Here is a 19,786-nt window from a genome sequence, read left to right as displayed (position 1 = left end):
TCTATGAAATGGACATCTCTATTGCCAACCAAATTAAGGCAATATTGGGTACAAAAACAAAATTTGTAGGACGAAAATATCTACAATCCGAAACCTTATAGACTACATTGAGATTTGATAAACATTTGAAGGAGTAAGACGTAAAATGGAATTCACTGGCGCTTCGCCATTGGCCAAACCCAAACACCAAAAGCTCTTACGCCACGCACGCTCCCTAAATCCGAATCAATTCAGCAGACCCGACCATTTGGATCATTTTTGATGGCTCAGCGTCTCATTCAGTTTCCACTCACTTATTCTTCCTCTCCTCATTCGACGATGACGTCTCTGACTCTCGGTTCCGCCGCCTCCCGCCTCCTACCCTCCGCCACCGCCGCTACCTCTGCCGCCAAACTTTCCCTGTCCTCTCCACATTCTGTCAAACTCTTTCGATCCTCTCCTCTCATCTCCCACCTCTTCCTCCCTCAGGTTTTCCGCTTTCTGAATCTTATTTCCTCCCGCATTCACATCTCTTATCGTTGCTTTATTGTTTCAAAATTCTTTGGTTTTGCAGAAAGGAGCTGCGGCGGCGAGTAGATTGTTGCGGAGTAGAAGTTCAAGTTACAGCACGGTGACGAAATGCTTCGCTTCGGACCCTGAGCAGTTGAAGAGTGCCAGAGAAGATATTAAGGAACTCCTCAAGACCAAGTTCTGTCATCCTATTTTGGTAATTTTACATCTGCTTCTAGTCCTTTTTTGTTATATTGAGTAGTTTCTTTTTCTCCCTGAATTCTTCACTGTAGTCTGCTTAATTTTCATTGGCGTTTTGTTCGCGAATTGAATGTTGAGTACATTTTGTTGGATCAATTTGGTTTTAATTGAGTTAGTGTGTTTTAAATTGTTTGTTTTGGTTAGTTTTCTCTATTTTTTATAATTATTGATTTTTAGTTTCCCAATTTTGGCGCTTTATTAGAGGTTTATTTATCTAAGTTGAGAAAGCACCACTCCACTGTGAAGCCATAAGAATTGAATAAATTTGAAAAAATTGGTTTAAGCACGTAGTGTACTATCTAATGCTACTGGCACGAATGGATTAAAATAGCTCAGGATTATTTTCACTGTTCAACACATGACTCGTAATTAAGTATGTCCCTGCCAGCGAGCTGTTTTGGCTTACTTAAGCTCTTTGATTATCAAATGAACTCTTGCTCTAGTGATTAGTTCTGAGTGCAGAAATTTCCTCCCTCTGCTTTGTGCTATGTAGACTTGTGCAGCTTGCATAGCTTATTTACTTTTAAATAGGCAGTTAAAACGTTATGTATGTTAACTTCATCTAAGTTTTCTTAATATTCATGGAGAAAAGTTTTCTCTCTTTTTTTTTTTGGGGGCTGCTGCAGCGGGAATTGGGAGAAACCTTTCAGTAAATTTGCAGTTGAGTTCTAGTCCATATACAATCAAGTAGCTGAAATTTAATTTTTTTAGCAAATAAATTCTCTTGGTCGGCAAGCAGTATATCAACAGTTTCAACATTGTAATTCTACTATAAACATGCTAGTTAATGGGAAAAAAAGCATTACAATTTAGGGACCAACTTTCATAGTTCAACACAACAACATGGGGAAATAGAATAAAAAGGAAAATCAAGTTGTGGTTTTGCGTTGTCTACTATCCCAAAGAGGTAAAGATGTTGTAGCTGGAGTGTAGAAATATGAAGAAGGAGAAGTAAAAAAATATGCACAAAAAGAAAAGCTTTGGGCACCGGGAAAAGGGATTGATATGGCAAGTCCAAAAGTGAATTAAAGAAAGAAGTATTGGTTGATGTTTAGTTGCATAAACGAGGAGCAAAGTGAAATAATTGGAATAGTGAGTTGAAAATCCTGGAAGTCGGCGACTCTAGTAGTTAAGCAAATGTCAAGATCAAAGAATATCCTATGATGAGGTAACCACCAAAATGAGTGGTCAAGAGCAAAGTAGTGCATATCTGGTTCTTAAGAAAATGTCAGTGTTTGTAAAAAGGTTTCAAAATAGTTGCACGCTTTTTCTTTATGCTTGTTTTCTCAAATCTGTGAACTTTAATGTACTTTGCTTTAGGGGGCAGAAAAGTGTGTTCGACTGCTTTTTGTACTTTATGGCTGCCTCTTGATGATTCTGTTAAAGCTAAGAAACCTAACTTCCCAACCGGAAAACAGGACAGGGAAAGAGCGAATGGCAGGGAGGAAAAAAAAAGGTTGGAAAGCAAAAGGAGGCAAAAAAAAAATCATGAACAGATGTAAAACCCTTTCGGTCATCTAATTGTACTACTCTGGGGTGGTTTGAGTTTAGTACTAATATTGTGAGGACAGTTCAGAGTTATAGATCACTGAAATCTAATTCTTAGGATTTTATGTGAAAAGGTTCGCTTGGGATGGCATGATGCTGGTACTTACAACAAGAACATAGAGGATTGGCCACAAAGAGGTGGAGCTAATGGAAGTCTAAGATTCGAGATTGAATTGAAACATGCTGCAAATGCTGGTATTTATTCTTTTCTCTTTCATGTACTTTGCTACATCAATTGTATGTTTCCTTACAAGCTGGCGATACAGGACTTGTAAATGCGCTTCAACTGCTGCTGCCTATCAAAGACAAGTACTCTGGTGTCACTTATGCAGATCTATTTCAGTTGGCTAGCGCCACTGCTGTGGAGGTAATGATTATTATGATTGCAAGAGTAAAACGCTTACCAGATTGATTGAATTGTCATGTTGCATTAAACTATACAGGAAGCTGGTGGGCCAAAAATTCCAATGAAGTATGGAAGAGTGGATGTCTCTGGACCTGAACAATGCCCAGAAGAAGGAAGGCTTCCGGGTAAGATGAGTGTTTCCATTGCAGATCTACTTGTGATTCTTATTTGTGTCGAATAAGAGCGTCCTGCATGACTTAACAATGAAATGTAGAATATAGGCTTCTCCTATTCCTAATTTTATGATGATTAAGTTGATCATTATCAAGTTGACAAAATATTTCCGTGTTGAAACATGATGGCATCTGATGGTTGGGTATGATCGGTGATTATCCATCCATTTGTGTTAACTTGTTCCAATGTTCTTTTTCGTTCTTTTTGAACACTGCAATTGGAATGACTGGATGACCTGGCTGAGCATTTTATACTAAAGACTTGAAGACTTTATATTATCCTCTGTATTACGTTGCACATTTTTTTTCTCCCCCTTTTCCAACTGAACTATGCTACTTTAGGGATAAATAACTTGAAGGAGGTGCCTGGACAAGGTCATATATTTTTCTTTTACAGAAACTAAAACAGATTTAGAAAGATTTTGGTGAAAATTAAGCATTGGGAAGAAAGAGGATAGGACAAAGTAGCAGGGGAATGTATGCTAATTATACATTTTCACAGGCAAAGGCTTATCATATTCAGCTGATACTATTGCTATCCCCTTTTACGAGCATGGGTTAAGTACTGTAGCTAGTAGCTTGTGTTCCTTGGTATATTCTAGTTTTCATTTGCCTGCTAAAGAACCAATTTTCTCCTTTCTAAATCAGTACACATTCTTTGGTACGACCGGCATCTTCGAATGAAATTTTGCAATCCAAGTCAAATGCTGAATGTCAATTATTTTACTCTTTCTTCAATTTGAAATTTTGCAGACATTGATAAGGTTTTATCTTTAGCGGGGTGAATTATTTCAACCTGGTCGTTCCCGTAAACAAGTCTGTAGTTTGTATCGCTGTATGTTTTGATTTTGTTCCTCCTTTGCCTTGTTGGTTTTGTTTCATGAAAATTAACCTTTTATAACTAGTCTTTTTGGGGTATTTAGATTGTCAAAGGTCCTGAAGATTATTAACCAAATTATTCAGGTTTCATGTGTTCTTTTCTGTCAAATACATTGTGTGAATTCCAGTGAAATTGGGCTGAAGTTTTTGTTTGTTTGTTTATTTTATTTTATGGGATTAGGATAGAGTTTCATTTTCTTGGCAATGGATATCCTGTTCAAGTATAAAGCTCATCACCCACAAATTTTTTTATTTTATTTTTCCTATAGAAATCCCCAAGTTTTATTAAAAATTTGACTTCTGGATGAAAATTAACCTTTCATAACTAGTCTTTTTGGCATATTTAGATTGTCAAAGATCCTGAAGATTATTAACCAAATTATTCAGGTTTCATGTGTTCTTTTCTGTCAAATACATTGTGTGAATTCCAGTGAAATTGGGCCGAAGTTTTTGTTTGTTTGTTTGTTTATTTTATTTTATTTTATTTTATGGGATTAGGATAGAGTTTTATTTTCTTAGGCAATGGATATCCTGTTCAAGTATAAAGCTTATCACACACGAAATTTTTTATTTTATTTTTCCTATAGAAATCCCCAAGTTTTATTAAAAATTTAACTTCTAGATGTAGAATCTTTATTTTGTCGCTATATTGCTGCTATGTCATAGACCAGAGAATACATATTGCTTCTGTCTGATTGAAGTCCGTAGGATGTATTCTGCTTGAGAATTTTCTTTGCAGTGTTATATTGAATTTTACAAGGATTTCGTTCAGGACCCTGTTGATGGGCATTTTAATCACAGAAGAAGGGGATTTTCATTTTTCTGGACAAAAATTAATGGGTGTTACAAAATCAGCTTACTGCTGGAAGTTATCTCTCCAGCATTTATACCAATTTGTGCAAGCAATTGCAAGGATGACGGTGTCTGTTCAAATTCTACATACTTGGTGCGAACTTGATATGTATTGGATCGATCCAGCTCAATTGTTTACCACACTGGAAGGAAATAGACAGAAAACTGTGTTGAAGAGTCAGAGCGCACTTTTTAACCTTTTTTTAAGAAACTTATTCAAAACTCTTCTGAAATAAACAGCAGATGAATCCTATTTAACAATATAGTTACTCTGAGAAGGATCAGAAAGCCTGGTTTCAGCAGTGTGTGATAGGAATGCAAGTATTTTGGATAATATAAGCAATGTTCAGTTGGACGTATTATCAGGAATTAATTAATTTGCATAAGTATTCTACTTTCAATGGAATGTGACGAACACATATTAATGTTCAGCCACTATGAACATATGAATCTGAAAAAGTGCATCATTGCTATCTATTTCCTAGTGTGAATTATCTTGTTCTCTGGCTAAAATTATGTCCCATTGTGCAGATGCGGGCCCTCCTTCACCTGCTGCTCATTTACGTGATGTCTTCTATAGGATGGGTCTGAATGATAAGGTAATGGCTGTCACACCATCTATTTGATTGTTCTTTAAAATAGATAGCACACTGTCCGTCATTATTCTCATCTGTTGCTTCCAGGAAATTGTTGCACTTTCTGGTGCACACACATTGGGAAGGTCAAGACCAGAGCGTAGTGGTTGGGGCATGCCAGAGACAAAATACACGGTAATGTGCCAATCTTTTACTGTCAAAGTTACAGATTATATGGGCCAGGTGCTATATAAGTCAGATATTTTACTTCATTCTTTAGCACGAAAAAGCAGCACCAGTGAAATTTAAGCTTCATAGATTTCACATGTCAAACTGATGATTAACATTCTTCCAGTTCTCTTTGACCAATTTATTTATTCATTTGTTTCAGAACCGATTGAATTGCAGAGATTCATTGATCTTCTCTTTTACCTGCACAAATAATCATAGATTGGTTAATGTTTCATAAACAGGCACAAGATGGGTGGCCAAGCCTGCTTTTGATTAAACTTTGATTTTTTTGATGAATGAAAATCGAAGTTTCATAAATGATCATGGACTGGTAACACTTACTAAACAAGCACAAGATGGACAGCAAGCCTGAATATAAGATACTAGAGTTTGGACTTCTTGTTCTCATCTTAAAGCTTCACTTGAAAGTTCTGTTAAGTAACTAAATCCAAGGAAGAAATGAAAAGAGATTAGTAGCTGAAATGTGGATTTTAGAAGCTTAACCAATCTGATTTCGGAGTTACCTCTGAATAGACTGTATCTGAAAGAGATCTGTTTTTGCAAATACATGGTTGCTTGCTTGAGATCTAATTTCCAAAGTAGTTAAAGTTGCTCATTTTAAGAGAATTGTTGGATCGACAAGCTGAAAGAATAAAATCATGAAAGGGCAAAAAATGTGTACAGAAAGTGGTACAGTATTACTAACCTCGGTTTTAATATGACCAGTAACTAAATTTAATTTATGTTAGTTAAGTTGACTTGCAGTACATGTTAATCGCTTCGACCCCTTCGTGATCTGAAATAAAAGTGGATTGATGTCAATCTAAGTTATGCCAAAAACCTGTAATTATGAACAGTTGATGTACCTGTAGTAATATATTGTTAGCCTTTCAGTACCAGTGAAGTTATTAGGTCATATAGCAGTTACCCTTATATCTCATTTTATATTAGCTTAGCTCTGATCACATTCCTGATCCCTATAGAAGAAGTTAATCCAGAGCAAAAAAAGCCAGGAAGAAAGGACAAAAATCTTCTAATAATCGTTATACTGGAATTCGTACTGTAAAAGTAATTTCACAAGTACGTGATGTATGGTGATATGAAGTAATAATGCTTGAGTTGCTAAAATGAACTTAGCAAATCCCATTGTTTAATCTCAAGAAGATGTATAGTTAAGCTTCTGGATTCGTCCACTTCTATGCAGAGTTCAATGTGTTTGAGTTTGCACATGCTTAGTTAAGCTTCTGGGTTCTTCCACTTGCTTCCATGCAGAGTTCAATGTGTTTTGAGTTTGCACATGCTTCTTGTTTTTGTCATTTTCATTACCTTCCTGAGTTCCAGAATTAGTTTTGTTCTTTCTGAATCTTATGTTTAGCAGTTTTAACAGTCCGTCTTACTTTTAATCACAAGTAACAAAATTCTAAAGAATATCAATAGTCAATTTGGAGCTTCTTGTAGATGCTCCTTTCAGTGTCTGTTCTTCATTTGTAGTCTCTCTCTCTCTCTCTCTCACAGACGCACAAATGCAGACATTGTTCATGAATTATAATGAGTTTAGCCTTTTCTTTTAAGTTATTTCCAATTTTTGATTCTGCATTCTTCTCCAATGCTTGTTGAGTCCAACATCAAGCATATAATTTCTCTACAAATTGGTCCTGGTACAATTAGTTTTTCGCACAGTAAGTCTGAGTTTTATTTAATTACTTCTTGTTTGACAGAAAGACGGCCCAGGAGCCCCAGGAGGACAATCTTGGACTGTCCAGTGGCTAAAGTTTGATAATTCCTACTTCAAGGTGCAATCTTTATGGTAAATGAATACGTTAAATTATGAAATGCAAAAAAATGGTCTATGACATTTTTGGCATGTGATTTTAATCAATGTAGGATATTAAAGAAAGAAGGGATGCTGAGCTGCTAGTTTTGCCAACTGATGCTGTTCTTTTTGAAGATCCTGCATTTAAGGTGAAAGAGATCAGACATTGGCTTTTAAAAGAAAATTTTCTTTTGGATATTGTGCCCTTTTCTTTCTATTCATGTGCTTTTTATGTATGTGCAGGAATATGCTGAGAAGTATGCAGCAGATCAAGAAGCATTTTTCAAAGATTATGCTGAGGCTCATGCTAAACTTAGCAACCTTGGAGCCAAGTTTGATCCTCCTGAGGTTGGTTACCTTGTGATTTATCATCTTTTATTCAAGGAGCGTGTTCTTGTCCAAAACTATGTCTTAGCTAGTTGGTTCATGCTGATACAAGTTTAGTCAAATCTAGTTATGAACTAACCCTAACATAGCGTGTTGCTCTCAATTATTTACGCCTAGTGTCTTGACAGAGTTGAAGGGACTTGCGTTATTTCCAGTTTCATAATCCAATCTTACTTGGTTCTTGAGTTTCATAATCCAATTTTACTTGGTTCTTGAGGAAAAAGTAATAGGAAGGCAGAAAAACCCAATACTGCAAAGAAAAACTTGGTATTGCCATAACTGTTTATAAAATGACAAACATTCTTCTGACTTTTCTACTGTACTGTTTGTCATTTCTTTTTTAAGATCGGTATTGTTGCTAAAGTTCGAATTCTCTTTCAATTCTCATCCCCTCTCAGTTCCCAACGGGATCTTAAATTTAACAAAAAACATGTAATAGCTTCCTGATGTTTGAGCTTTTCGCGATCACCTACTTGTCTATCTTAGTTTTCATGTAAATTTGCATCAGAATAAATTGTATATCTAGTGGACATGTTCAGTACATAATCTTGCTGTGGTTCTTTTTGATAGGGTTTCTCTATTGATGAGGGTACATCACAACCTCAGCCAGAGAAGTTTGTTGCAGCCAATTACTCAACGGGAAAGGTTGTAAGCAGTTTTGTATTTCTCAGTCTTGGTCAACATACTTTGTCCTTTTCTCTTGCTTGCAAACATTTCAGGAGAAATATATTCAGTGTTTTACATGATACACTTTTTATGGTTGGTGCAGGCTTAGAAATACAAGTGTCTTCTTTTCTTGCCGTTTGTTTTAATAACACAAGATGAAGCAATTTCCAAATCCTGTGAACTCAAATCTAAATTTTGGAAGTCTTGTTCAAGGAGAAGAATAAATTCAATGAGTATTGCCTATTTGACTTGCAGAGCGAGCTCTCAGAAGCTATGAAGCAAAAGATAAGGGCAGAATATGAAGGATTGGGGGGAAGCCCAGATAAGCCTCTCCCGTCAAACTATTTTCTCAATATTATGATCGTAATAGGTGTCTTGGCTATTTTGACATCCTTGCTTGGAAACTAAGATGATTTGGAACTTTGTTGATTTGCTTATTTTGCGTGTTTAGCATTGTTATTATGGGAATCATTTGTGCCAGTTAGTTTACAAATCATGGTACAGACTCTGCTACACCAGCACGCACGGTGGCTTTTGCTTTGGCAGAACGGAAATCGATAGTTTCTACTTAATAAAGCAAAGGCAGAGTGAGGAGACCAGTTTAGCAACCTTATCTATAATTAGTAGCAACAATTAGAGACGTGAACACCATTACCGTGTAAATGTGTAGCAAGCAAGGGATACCTATGCAATAGCCATTCAGCAGTTTGAGGTAAAGAGACTAACACCCAATGAAGTAAAGGGTCTTAATAATAGATCAATAGTGGAGTTGATGACTCAGTTAGTTGCCTTAGTTTGACGGGATTATGATCAATATTATGATCATAATAGGTGTGCATAAGAATGGCCCAATATTATTATGAGCAACTTGCAGGCCACCTAATAAAAGGGCAGAACATGAAGGATTTGGGGGAAGCCCAGATAAGCCTCTCCCGTCAAACTATGTTCTCAATATTATGATCATATTAGGTCATTCTCATGCCTAGGACCAACTTGCAGGCCACTGCTGTTTTGATCTCTTAATAACAAGAATGTAAAATCCGGTTGATGATGAATAATGCAGGTTTGTGAAGTAAACTGTGGATCTTAAGATGTGGTTAGTGTGCACCTCAAAAAGAACAAAAAAAAAAAAAAAAGTACTTGTTTTGTATTTTCAGAATGGGAGATAATTCAGAATTTACTGAATGCTGGCTTTATGACCTATGAAGTTCTAGATTTCGTTATAATATGAATTTGGTTAATTCTGGGTTAGATTAGTTATCATGTGCTTTTTTTTTGGGGGGGGTAAAAGTGTACCTTTTGTTAGCCGGATCTGCACTTCTGTAAATTTCTGGTCTACGCTCATATAAAAGAGTGGTATATTTGAAGTTTAAAATTCATCGACCTTGAAAGGTGTATTTTCCGTGGGCTGGGGGTATATGAAGTAATTGCTGATATGTGGTTGTGTTCGTTTTCTTTTTCAAGCTCCAAAACTCTTTGATTTTGCAACTGCTTGATATTTTTTGAAGGTAAAATCGTCATATTCATGAGATTATGATGGCAATAGCCCATCCGACTGAATTTACAACAATCACTCTGTGTATTGCAATCGTAGCCAATGCACAGAGTGCAACTAAAATTATAAAATCTAGTGGAAGTTAAAACATGAACAAATTTACTTGTAACAAAAACAACAGAAAGATTGGGCTGCATTATAGAAATGCGGCAAATGATATTGGAACTTCAGGTTTTTTTTTTTTTTTTTTTTTTAAAGGAAGAATGGAATGCTATAGGCTATCTTGAAATGCCAATCATCTTCCCGAAAACACTAGGTACGGTGTTTTCAATTCATTTGCCAAATGTACTGCTTATGTTAACCTAACTGAGTGTGCCTTTTTTTTTTTTTTGGTTGAGTACTTGCATAGGTTTAGATCACAAATCCGACTTGGGTTGTTGGGCCTTACAAAACTGGCCTTTGGTATGTATATAGTGTTATTTTGGGAGAGAATCGGAAAGTGTGGAGCAGTTGCGAGGAAATGTGGTACCTATTGTCTTTTTGTCCACACTTGATTTTAGGACGACCCGCGCAAGGATATGCAACTCAGTTAAGATTTTTGTTTATGTGGACTTAAAACTCTCAGTTGTTGTGAACACATTTTGGTTAGGTGACAAACCTAGTGGCTGTAAGGACTAGTGTCTCCCTTAAATTGGAAGTGGATTATTTGCCTTTTTTTCATTTGTTTACATCATTAACACATTTTTCAATCACCTTTCTATCTCATATATATTGCATCAATAAAGTGTTACAAAATATTTTTTATTTTTTGAAAAATTATTCCAAATAATCTACTGTCCAAACACTGCCTTTTTTGCCTGTAAATCCCAAAAATATTTCGGTTTTTGCAGGTTGAATTGTGGCTTTCTAAATCCTAATAAATCTGTAATTTTGGCGAATAAAAAAAAAAATCTAGGAGATTTAACTTTTTGCCTGTCAGTCCTCGAGCCATTACAGTAATGTTGCGGTATGGTTGGATACTCTGCCCTTATTCGTACGGACAAGCCTGCCAAAGTTTTCAATTGCCATGCGATAACACATGTGAGGCAGTTCTTTACACTGACTGAACTTTTGATTGGATCTATAATATTTGAAAGTGAGCTACGATATAATATTATGTTTGAGTCCGAACAAAAAACTTTTGAAGTAATCTAGTTGGTACTCGTTAGCAGAAGATACACCTTTCAAGCAAGACAGAAATAATTTCAAGTAATTTGTCAGCATATGTTAACCAATAATTGATAAATCAGTATAGAAACACGATGATCATTCTGTGGTATTAGCGGTTAAAGAGCAACAATCAACAGAAATGAACTAGGAATTCAATCAAATCTTGCTTATATTTTTTTTTAAAAAAAAACATTTGAGAAATGATCTATTTGTTTGGGATTGAATCATCAATCCATCAAGAAAACATAAAAATGGACAAGCAAAAGTATCTATAGCACTGAACAATAAAAACTAAACGAGCTAAACATGTGAGAGTAGAGAGAAAAGTTAAGAAGAAGATGGTGTGATCAGGCAGTCAAGGATCAAAACGTAACGCTAGATGATGCTAAACCCTCTATCGTACAAGAAAACAATAATCTTATCTTCAAAGAATTCTGGGCCTTCCAATTGGGTCTTTTGTACAGATTTTCTTGAACAGGTCTTCATGTCCATAGTCTCTTGCATTGCGGGTGTTATTTACACACGATTCAAACCAAAATTGACTGACTGAAGAATTTGGAACTTTGTATTGTGTGTTGGTTCTCAACTAGATTCGAAAATTTTAGAGAAAGAGAAAGGTTTGGGACAAAGACAAATTGGTATAATTGATGGTTTTGAACGTCAAATGTCCAAATTTATAGTGAATGGTGGCTGGCAAAGTAGCTATCACGCCCTTGTTCCCCAAAAGCTCAGCCATAGTTTGGGATCAATTCAAAAGTCAATAAACGTTCATATCTACAACCCAAAACTTAACAGGCCAATATCCTCTCAACATTTCAGTTATCAATGCCCTGTCAATATTTAGCCTCGGGATTGGCTCGGCTGGTGCGGGAGGTGTCTCCTTAGGTCCTGGCACCGTGTGGTAGTGGTTCGATCCCTGTTATCGTCTTGTGTCTTTTAGGAGGTGGGGGCACAAGCAAAGTGGGAATAGTCAGGTTCGGAAATATAATCCGTCGAATCTCGGATATCCACTGCGTCAGAAAAAAAAATGTCCTGTCAATATTTCACCAAGTGTCAGCAGGCATTATCAAGTCAATACAATTGGTTTATCTCTACAAAAATAACAGAACAAGAACTCAGAAATTATACATAGTCCAGCAAAAAATAACAAAATCATGTGGAAAAGCTATTCCAAATGGATGCATTCGTGCAAAGAAAGAGCTGAAAAATATAGGTTCAAGTCCATCAACAAGCAATCAAGAAGATTCAAAGAGGACTTGGAGGAGGAGAAAAATACAATATACACTATAGTACTAGTCATAAAAGTGGCTGCTTAAAAAAAAAAGGGCATAAAAGTGTTGACATTAACCACTGAGCTTAGCTCAGTGACCACCAGAGAGGAACTTAAGTCACTTCTTAGGCTGTAGATTAGGAAAATAAAATAAAAGTGTTGACATTGCCTGAGGGATTAATTGAGGATTAATCACAATTAATCCCCTTAAAGTACAATTCATTTCTCACTTTACCCTAACCATTTTTTTGTCTCACTTTACCCCCCATTGGACAAAATTATCCCTCTATTACTCTAAACTCTTATTTTTCCCTTTTATTTATTAATCACAATTAATCCCCTTAAAGTACAATTCATTTCTCACTTTACCCTAACCATTTTTTTGTCTCACTTTATCCCCCATTGGACAAAATTATCCCTCTATTACTCTGAACTCTTATTTTCTCTTTTATTTTTTTCCTTTCCCCTTTTGTGCTCCTTTATTTTCTTTGCCTCTTCTTATTTCTTTAATTCTTTCTCTTTTTCACAAAAAAAATCTTCATCTTAATGATTGAAATTAAAAAAGAGAAATTGCATAGATCTATTTTCTCCTTAAATGATTACAAAATATTCAAATCACTTTCCTAAAATACAATTTTTTTAGCATTTCAATTTTTTTAATTTTGATTTTTCCTCTTTTTCTTTCTAATTTCTCATTTTATTCTCAAGAAAATATCATAAGATGAAATTGTGACCTGATTAATAATCATCATTTGAAAATTGTGACATGTGGTATCATACCAAAAATCAAAATTAGTTTTTGAAACCTTTTAAACCTTCACCCAGAAATGCAATTATAAATTCAAGATAAAAATTTCCGTTGAGATAGATTTTTCTATTGGGAAGGATGAAAGAGAGAAGAAAGAAGAAAGAGAAAAAGAAATAACAGAGAGGAAAAAAGATAAATAAAAAGTCAAAATAATGGAAGGGTAATTTTATCTTATTAGGAATTAAGTGAGTAAAATTAAAGGTTATGGGGTAAAGTGAAAAATGATATATACCTTGAGGCGATTAATTGAGACTAACCCTTGCCTGAAAGGTGAAGGGCCTTTGATGAAAAAAGTGAAGGAACCAGTCAGGCGAAAAGATTGATTTGGGCTGGAAGTTGAGTGGGGCATATGGTCAACGATGTGGACATGTACGGAGTTTTGAATTTCATGTCCCAACGGGTGGGCCTACCAACCCAAGTTGGTCGTCCAGAAGTAGAGGTAGCCCAACTGATTTTTGGTAACTGTATTTGCCGTCTTAAACAGGTAGTAAAGGGTATTGCTTTTTGAACCGAAAAAATGATAAAAGGAAAAGAGTCAAAAAAGTGGGAATCACAAAAAAATAGTTGGTATTTCTAAGTTCTACCTTAGCAAAATCTATACTTTAGGAGACAAGGGTTTAGAAGGATACACATCAAAAGCTTTACTTATAGGAGTCTAGGCTCCGTTTGATAAGTGAGTTTTTTTTTGTGTTTGTTTAAAACTTTACTATATAAGTTATAGAAAAATTTTTAAAGTGTGTAAATTTTTTGATATTTTGAATTGTATAGTTTAAAAACTTTGAGAAGTTAAGCCTTATTTGGCAAGTTTGTTTGCTACAAGTTTTTTTAACAACTTTAACTACAGTAATCTTACAAAACTTCTCAAAAATTTTAAGCTATACACTTCAAAATATTCAAAAATTTACACACTTAGAAAAAATTTTCTGCAACTTTTACAGCAAGTTACAGTAAAATTTTAGACAAACACCCAGAAGACTCACTTGTAAAACAGGCCATGGTATTATAAGAACCCATTGTTTTTTGTTTTTTGTTTTCAGCCAATGGTCGGAGAGTATTAACTTAATCTCTGGCACTACTGTTTGGATTGAGGGAATGGAAGGGAACGAAAAGGACAGGAATTGGAAGGACTTGATTTTGTTGTTTGGACTAAAATTTGAGGAGGAAAAGGAAAGGATAACGAGGAAAAGGGAAGAGAAGGATCTAGTTATTTTTTTTTTCTCTATCCTTTCTATTAAATTAGCACATAATATTTTGCTTTTCTTTCTTCAATCCAAACAAAAAAATCACTATTTCCTTTCTTTTCCTTCTTGAATCTAAACAAACATTTAAATATTTCCTTTCTTTTTCTTTCATATTTAATCCAAACAAAATGGACGGAGACCACTTTTCTTTATTCTCCTTTTTTTTTTTTTCCTTTTCCATTGATATTCTCTCCTTTCCTTTCCCTTCTTTTCCTTTAACCCAAATGGCGCCTTGGATTATGAAAAAGAGAGTAGACTATTATTCTATTCTTCTACTATGAAAGGAGGGAGAAGCAAAATTAGGCCTTGTGGGGAGGGAGAGAAACTCCTCTTGACCAGACAAATATACTTATTGCAATCAATTGAATATCTTGTTAACCCTGACTGAGATTCAGGCTGCTTGAAGATTCTCTTCAAAGCCACTAGGTCAAAAATTATTATATATATATATATATGTATTAATTTTATATTTTTAGAAAATATAATATCTAAAATATATCTTAACAGGTGTCCATTAACTAACCCATTTATTAATTCTAAAAACTTTCTAGGATTATAAAACACCAACTTAAAAGCATTTATTGAGATGAGGGAGACTATCTTAAATAAATCCGAATTTGCACGCATCCCAGAAGTGAAAAGTAGGTAGCACAACTTTCTCGGCTGCTGCAAGGTTTGGTTATTAAAATAATTTGTATTAATAGAAAAGGATTGCGACTTTCAATTCCATAAAAGACCTAAATGGGACCTGCACTTAGCCTCTTTTTGCTCTTAACTAATTTGTACTTAACATCAACAAACACCTTTCATCCATGCCATCCTTTTCTAAGACATGGGTTGAGAGGAAGACAACTACCAATTTCTTTCCTTTTGTTCTTATCCAATTCCAGTCTGGTTTGGAATCTTCTCAGGCCAGATCTACATCCCATGTTTAGTTGTAGTCATGGAATATAAAATGTATCATATACACATGCAATAGCAATACGTCATTCTCAAATCTTTTTCCCTAAATTATCTATCTACTAACATTTATTAAAAAAATCTCAGTCCAACTTTATAATTCTTTCTCAAGATTATTGGTCTCAACAACTTTTCCACTAGAACACTTTTTGCAAGATTTCCAACGGTTTCTGAGTTCCTAAACAACTGCTAATACTAAGGGTGAGTTTGATAAAACAGAAAACTGAAATCTGAAATTTGAATCTATTAAGTTATTATATTATTGAATACTAAATCCGATACGTTTAATCATATATCACATTAAGTAATAAGTGAATAACTTATCACTTATTTTTTGGAACAAGTTTTGTCAAGAAAATTCAGGGTCACTTAATTAATTCAGATATTCAATTTTTTTATTATCAAACATATCTAAACATGTTAAGATCTGAATCCATTAAATTTTAAATGTTGAATTGAATTATCAAATAGGGTCTAAGAGTCACTATTAAGATATATAAGGCCTGTTTGGAATCTGAATTTTTTGGAAGTTTATATAAAACTTTACTGTAGTGCACTGTAGAAGTTTTGAAAAATTTTTGTAGAAGTTTTTGTAAGGTGAAAAACTTTTTTATAGAAGTTTTTGTAATGTGAAAAATTTTGTAAAAGTTTTTGTAAGGTGAAATTTTTTTTTTCCTTTTTTTTCTTCCTTTTTCTCTTTTTCTTTCTTTTTCTCTTTTTTTTTCTCTTTCTTTTTCTTTCTTTTTCTCTTTTTTTTTCTCTTTCTTTTTCTTTCTTTCCTCTCTTCTTCTTCTTCTTCTTCCTTCCCCCTCCCCTTCCCCGTTACCTCTGCCTCCCACCTCCAGCACCTCCGCCAGCACCACCTCTCTTCTTTTTTTTTTTTTTCTTTTCTCCTCTCCCCCCTCCCTCTCCCTCCCCCGCCACCCCCTCCCCCTCCCTTCCCCGTTCCTCCCCCCTCTGCCCGCCACCCCTCCCACTCCCTTCCCCACCACCCTGCTATGCCCACCATCCCTTTCCACTCCTTTGCCCCGCCACCCCCTCTGCCCCGCCACGCCCTTCTCCCGCCACCCTCTCTGCCCCTTCCCCCTCCCCTGTGCCCCTTCCCGTTTCTCACCTTCCCTCTATCCCTTTTTTTTGTTTCACATTTTCCCTCTCCCTCTCCTCCCGTCTCCTTCTCCTTGCTCTGTCCCTTTTTTTGTTTCACATTTTCCCTCTCCCTCTTCTCCCATCTCCTCTCCTTGCTCTTGCTAGCAGATGAAGCAGTGAAATGAATTTTTTTTTTTGGCAAATTTCCTTCTCCCCCTTCCTCCCCTTCCCCCGCCACCTTCACCCTCCCCCGTGCGATCTGGTCTAGTGACTAGATCGGCCAGAGGGGAAGGGGAAGGGTGGTGGGGGAGACGCAGAGAGAAAAAAAAGACAGAGGGGAGGATGGCAAGGGAGGAAGAGGGGGAGAGGGTAAAAGGGCAAAAAAAAAAAAAAAAAAAAGAAGACCGGCACCGGAAGAGGTGATCGGCGCCGGAACCGGCGGCAGAGGTGGTGGGCGGCGAAGAAGGTGGTGGTGGATTGGGGTGGAGGAAGAAGAAGAAGAAGAAAAGGGGAAGGGAATTTTTTTTTTTGGTGTGTTTTGGATATTTTAAGTGTGTAGGTAAAAAATTTTGAGAAGTTTTTTGGGGTTCCTGTAGCTAAAGTTGTTAAAAAATTAGTAGGTAAAAAACTTGTTCAAAAACCTGGCTTTCAAACAAGTCCATAGTTATATCAACTTCACTATTTTTAGAAAATGTATTAGCAAAAGTGGATTACATAAGGAGAAAAACGCATTTAACTAATTGTTGGTGTAGTTTTTTTCAAAAGAGTATTTAACTCTATTTATTTAAAATAGGGATGTGTTGGGGGGTTTGAGAGAAGGGAGAATAAGTAAGAGATTTCGGGTTCAAAAAACTCATTTTAGTCATTCACCACCCTAAAAACTATTTTTTTCTAACAAAAAAGGACAAAAAATATATATGTTTTATTCCCTCAAGTATCATATAAAACTTAGAAATTTCAGGAAAAGAGATGAAAAAATAATGACAGCTAATTCCTCTCTCAAAACCAACAGGGATTTGAGAATCTTGCTTGTATTGTGCTAGTTTGCACTCTATATGTCGTTTAACCAATATTTCCACAAATTTCGAACAGAAACAATAAAGGCACTCATATAAATAAAATCATACACTCGCAGAAAACCTTTTTACTCACTTAGCAACAATTCTTCAAATTTATCAGTTAATTTTGTAAGGGAATGAGATTTGGAAACAACTTTGTTGATATCCATTTTGGACTCAAGAACTCATGAAATTTCTTAGATGTTATTCACTTATTCCCCCTTCCTCTTCCCCCTAACCTAAGGGGTCCTAAATGTGGATTCCACCCTTTCAGTTTTGTCATATGCAACAAAATATGGGAAGATGATACCAAAACCACATATTGTATGTTCTTTACCTTTAGGTACACAAAATGGCCTTACTATTTATGAGGTTTTCTTAGCATAGACTCTCCACCCTTGGGTTAAAAACCTAAGGCTACATTTGGAATGCATGTTCTGGAGAATTCTTTTGAGAAAAATTACAGTAGCATTATTTTAAGATATGATGTATGTGAGGTAAAAAAAATTAAAAATATATAAAAAAAATTTTCCAAAAAATGGCAATCCGAACAGGACTTACTCTTCCCGGAAGTCTCTGAGTTGTTATTTGGATTCCAAATAAAAGATTTTTGTTGTCTTAAACCTGGGTGGGTTCTTTTTCAGGCATTAGTGAAATAAAGGTAAGGATTGCACCATAAAGGTGTCTTAAACCTGAGTTCTTTTTTAGGGATTTATGGGGTTAAAGGAGAGAAAGAGAGAGGGATGGTTTTAATTTATAATACTAGCAATTATGGAGATTCCAAAAAAAAAAAAAAGTTAGAACCTTCTATAGCTAGAAAATGAAATGTTATTTATTTGATGTGTAAATTTTCTCCTAGTACCTTTTATGAGTTCCTTTGGTTGGAGATTTTAAAAAATATATATATATATATATATATATATATATATATATATATATATATATATATATATATATATATATATATAGAGCCTATGTATCGAAATCTAAAACAATTTTAGAGTTACATATATTTTTAACTTTTAAGTTTTTTGGCGGAGAATACTTTATGAGTTTTCAAATATTAGCTTATTTTCCAAATAACTCAAAGAAAAAAAGTCACCCCTGCTTCTTAATATAGCTTTTAGCTAACTAATAAATTCGCATATTTAGTCCTATAACTTTCAAAATCACACTTATTCTTCATTCCTCAATCCTCCCTACTCAAAACCCATTATTATCACATTAACACAGATACTAGACCACCTGGGTATCATCTTGATAATTATGCTAATAGTTTGTTTGACAGAAACAAATGCTATATTTAATTTGCAGACCTTTGGCAATTTTATCTAGCTTAATATAGTGTCATGCATACTTTTAGGCAAGTGACTTTTCACAATCATCCAATATCAACAGTCAAGAACAAAGTGAGAAAAAGATACCTTTTTTGTTCTTTTAAGGAGTAATATATTTTAGAATTAATCTTTTTAGATCCTGTAATGATTGTTAGTTTTTTTAAGAAAATTTTAAAATATTTTAAAAATTTTTATTTTAAATACATTATATTGTTACAGTATATTGTTAAAAAGTATCTTACTGATGCAAAAGTATATGTACATTTAACGAGACTTATAATAGTTGAGAATAATAATAAGTACTATTAATTTTGTATATATTATTACTATTGAATGTATGATATTTAATTTATATTTAAATTTTAAATTATATATATTATATATCTAATCATAATAAATTATATATTTTTAGTGTATATAAAATTAATTCTAATAATAAACTACAAATAACCCGAAAGAAGAATTGCAATTTCACTGCTAGAAAAAGGGTAATAATGAGAAGGCAATGGTGATAATGATGACAGACTTGGTTAACAGTGGCAGGTTCCACTAGCTTGGATTCCCAGTCTTTCTTTTTTTTCTGCAGCTATCTCTGACACCAATTCATGAAAGCCAGACCCCATCTTCCTGCTTCCTTCATTTGATGCAAAAAGACAAAAACAAGTGCATTATCAATTGATTGCAGTATCCTGTGTGTTTTCTACCATTCTTGACTCTTTCTAATTACATTGATGGGAATTAGGGTGCAAACGAGTCGAGCCGAGCTTTGACCTTTGACCTTATCGAGTCGAGTCTTAACTTAATTTCATCGAACTCGAACTCGAGTTCGAGCTCGACGAGCTGGTAATTTTTAAGCTCGAGTTCGAGTTCGAGCTCGAAAAAAATAAAAATAATTATTTTATTTTTAAAAAAATAAATAAAATAATATTTTTTCTTAATAAATAATAAAATATTAATGATATTTATGTAATTTTACTATTAAAAATAAAAATAAAAAAAATAAATATATATATACTCGAGCTCGCGAGCTAACGAGCTTAAT

The 19,786-nt window shown here is 34.7% G+C and overlaps 1 protein-coding gene across 2 annotated transcripts; it reads left to right on the top strand.

Moving 5' to 3' along the window:
• Positions 1 to 222: 222 nt before the first annotated feature.
• LOC113714819 (probable L-ascorbate peroxidase 6, chloroplastic/mitochondrial) lies at positions 223 to 8,748 on the top strand. 2 transcript variants are annotated; one of them, XM_027238908.2, is made up of 12 exons: positions 223 to 468; positions 554 to 706; positions 2,373 to 2,493; positions 2,565 to 2,665; positions 2,742 to 2,829; positions 5,140 to 5,207; positions 5,292 to 5,378; positions 7,133 to 7,207; positions 7,299 to 7,376; positions 7,471 to 7,575; positions 8,185 to 8,259; positions 8,384 to 8,748. In XM_027238908.2, the coding sequence occupies exons 1-12, from the start codon at positions 262 to 264 to the stop codon at positions 8,387 to 8,389; spliced, it is 1,164 nt and encodes a 387-aa protein (XP_027094709.1). In that variant the 5' UTR covers positions 223 to 261; the 3' UTR covers positions 8,390 to 8,748. The 2 variants fall into 2 exon arrangements, with proteins under 2 accessions (XP_027094709.1, XP_027094708.1); XM_027238907.2 differs by having other exon boundaries at positions 230 to 468; positions 8,536 to 8,748.
• The last annotated feature ends 11,038 nt before the right edge of the window (positions 8,749 to 19,786 follow it).

The sequence above is a fragment of the Coffea arabica genome, chromosome 10c (assembly GCF_036785885.1).
Source record: "Coffea arabica cultivar ET-39 chromosome 10c, Coffea Arabica ET-39 HiFi, whole genome shotgun sequence".
NCBI classification, from domain to species: Eukaryota; Viridiplantae; Streptophyta; class Magnoliopsida; order Gentianales; family Rubiaceae; genus Coffea; species Coffea arabica.
This window is presented reverse-complemented; position numbering and strand designations above follow the sequence as displayed.

Bases quoted from the DNA above. Each gene is read 5' to 3' on its own strand.
- LOC113714819 (XM_027238907.2), top strand. From the start codon at position 262: ATGGCTCAGCGTCTCATTCAGTTTCCACTCACTTATTCTTCCTCTCCT. The intron at 5,208-5,291 runs GTAATGGCTGTC...TGTTGCTTCCAG, and splicing joins GGATGGGTCTGAATGATAAG to GAAATTGTTGCACTTTCTGG. The intron at 5,379-7,132 runs GTAATGTGCCAA...CTTGTTTGACAG, and splicing joins TGCCAGAGACAAAATACACG to AAAGACGGCCCAGGAGCCCC.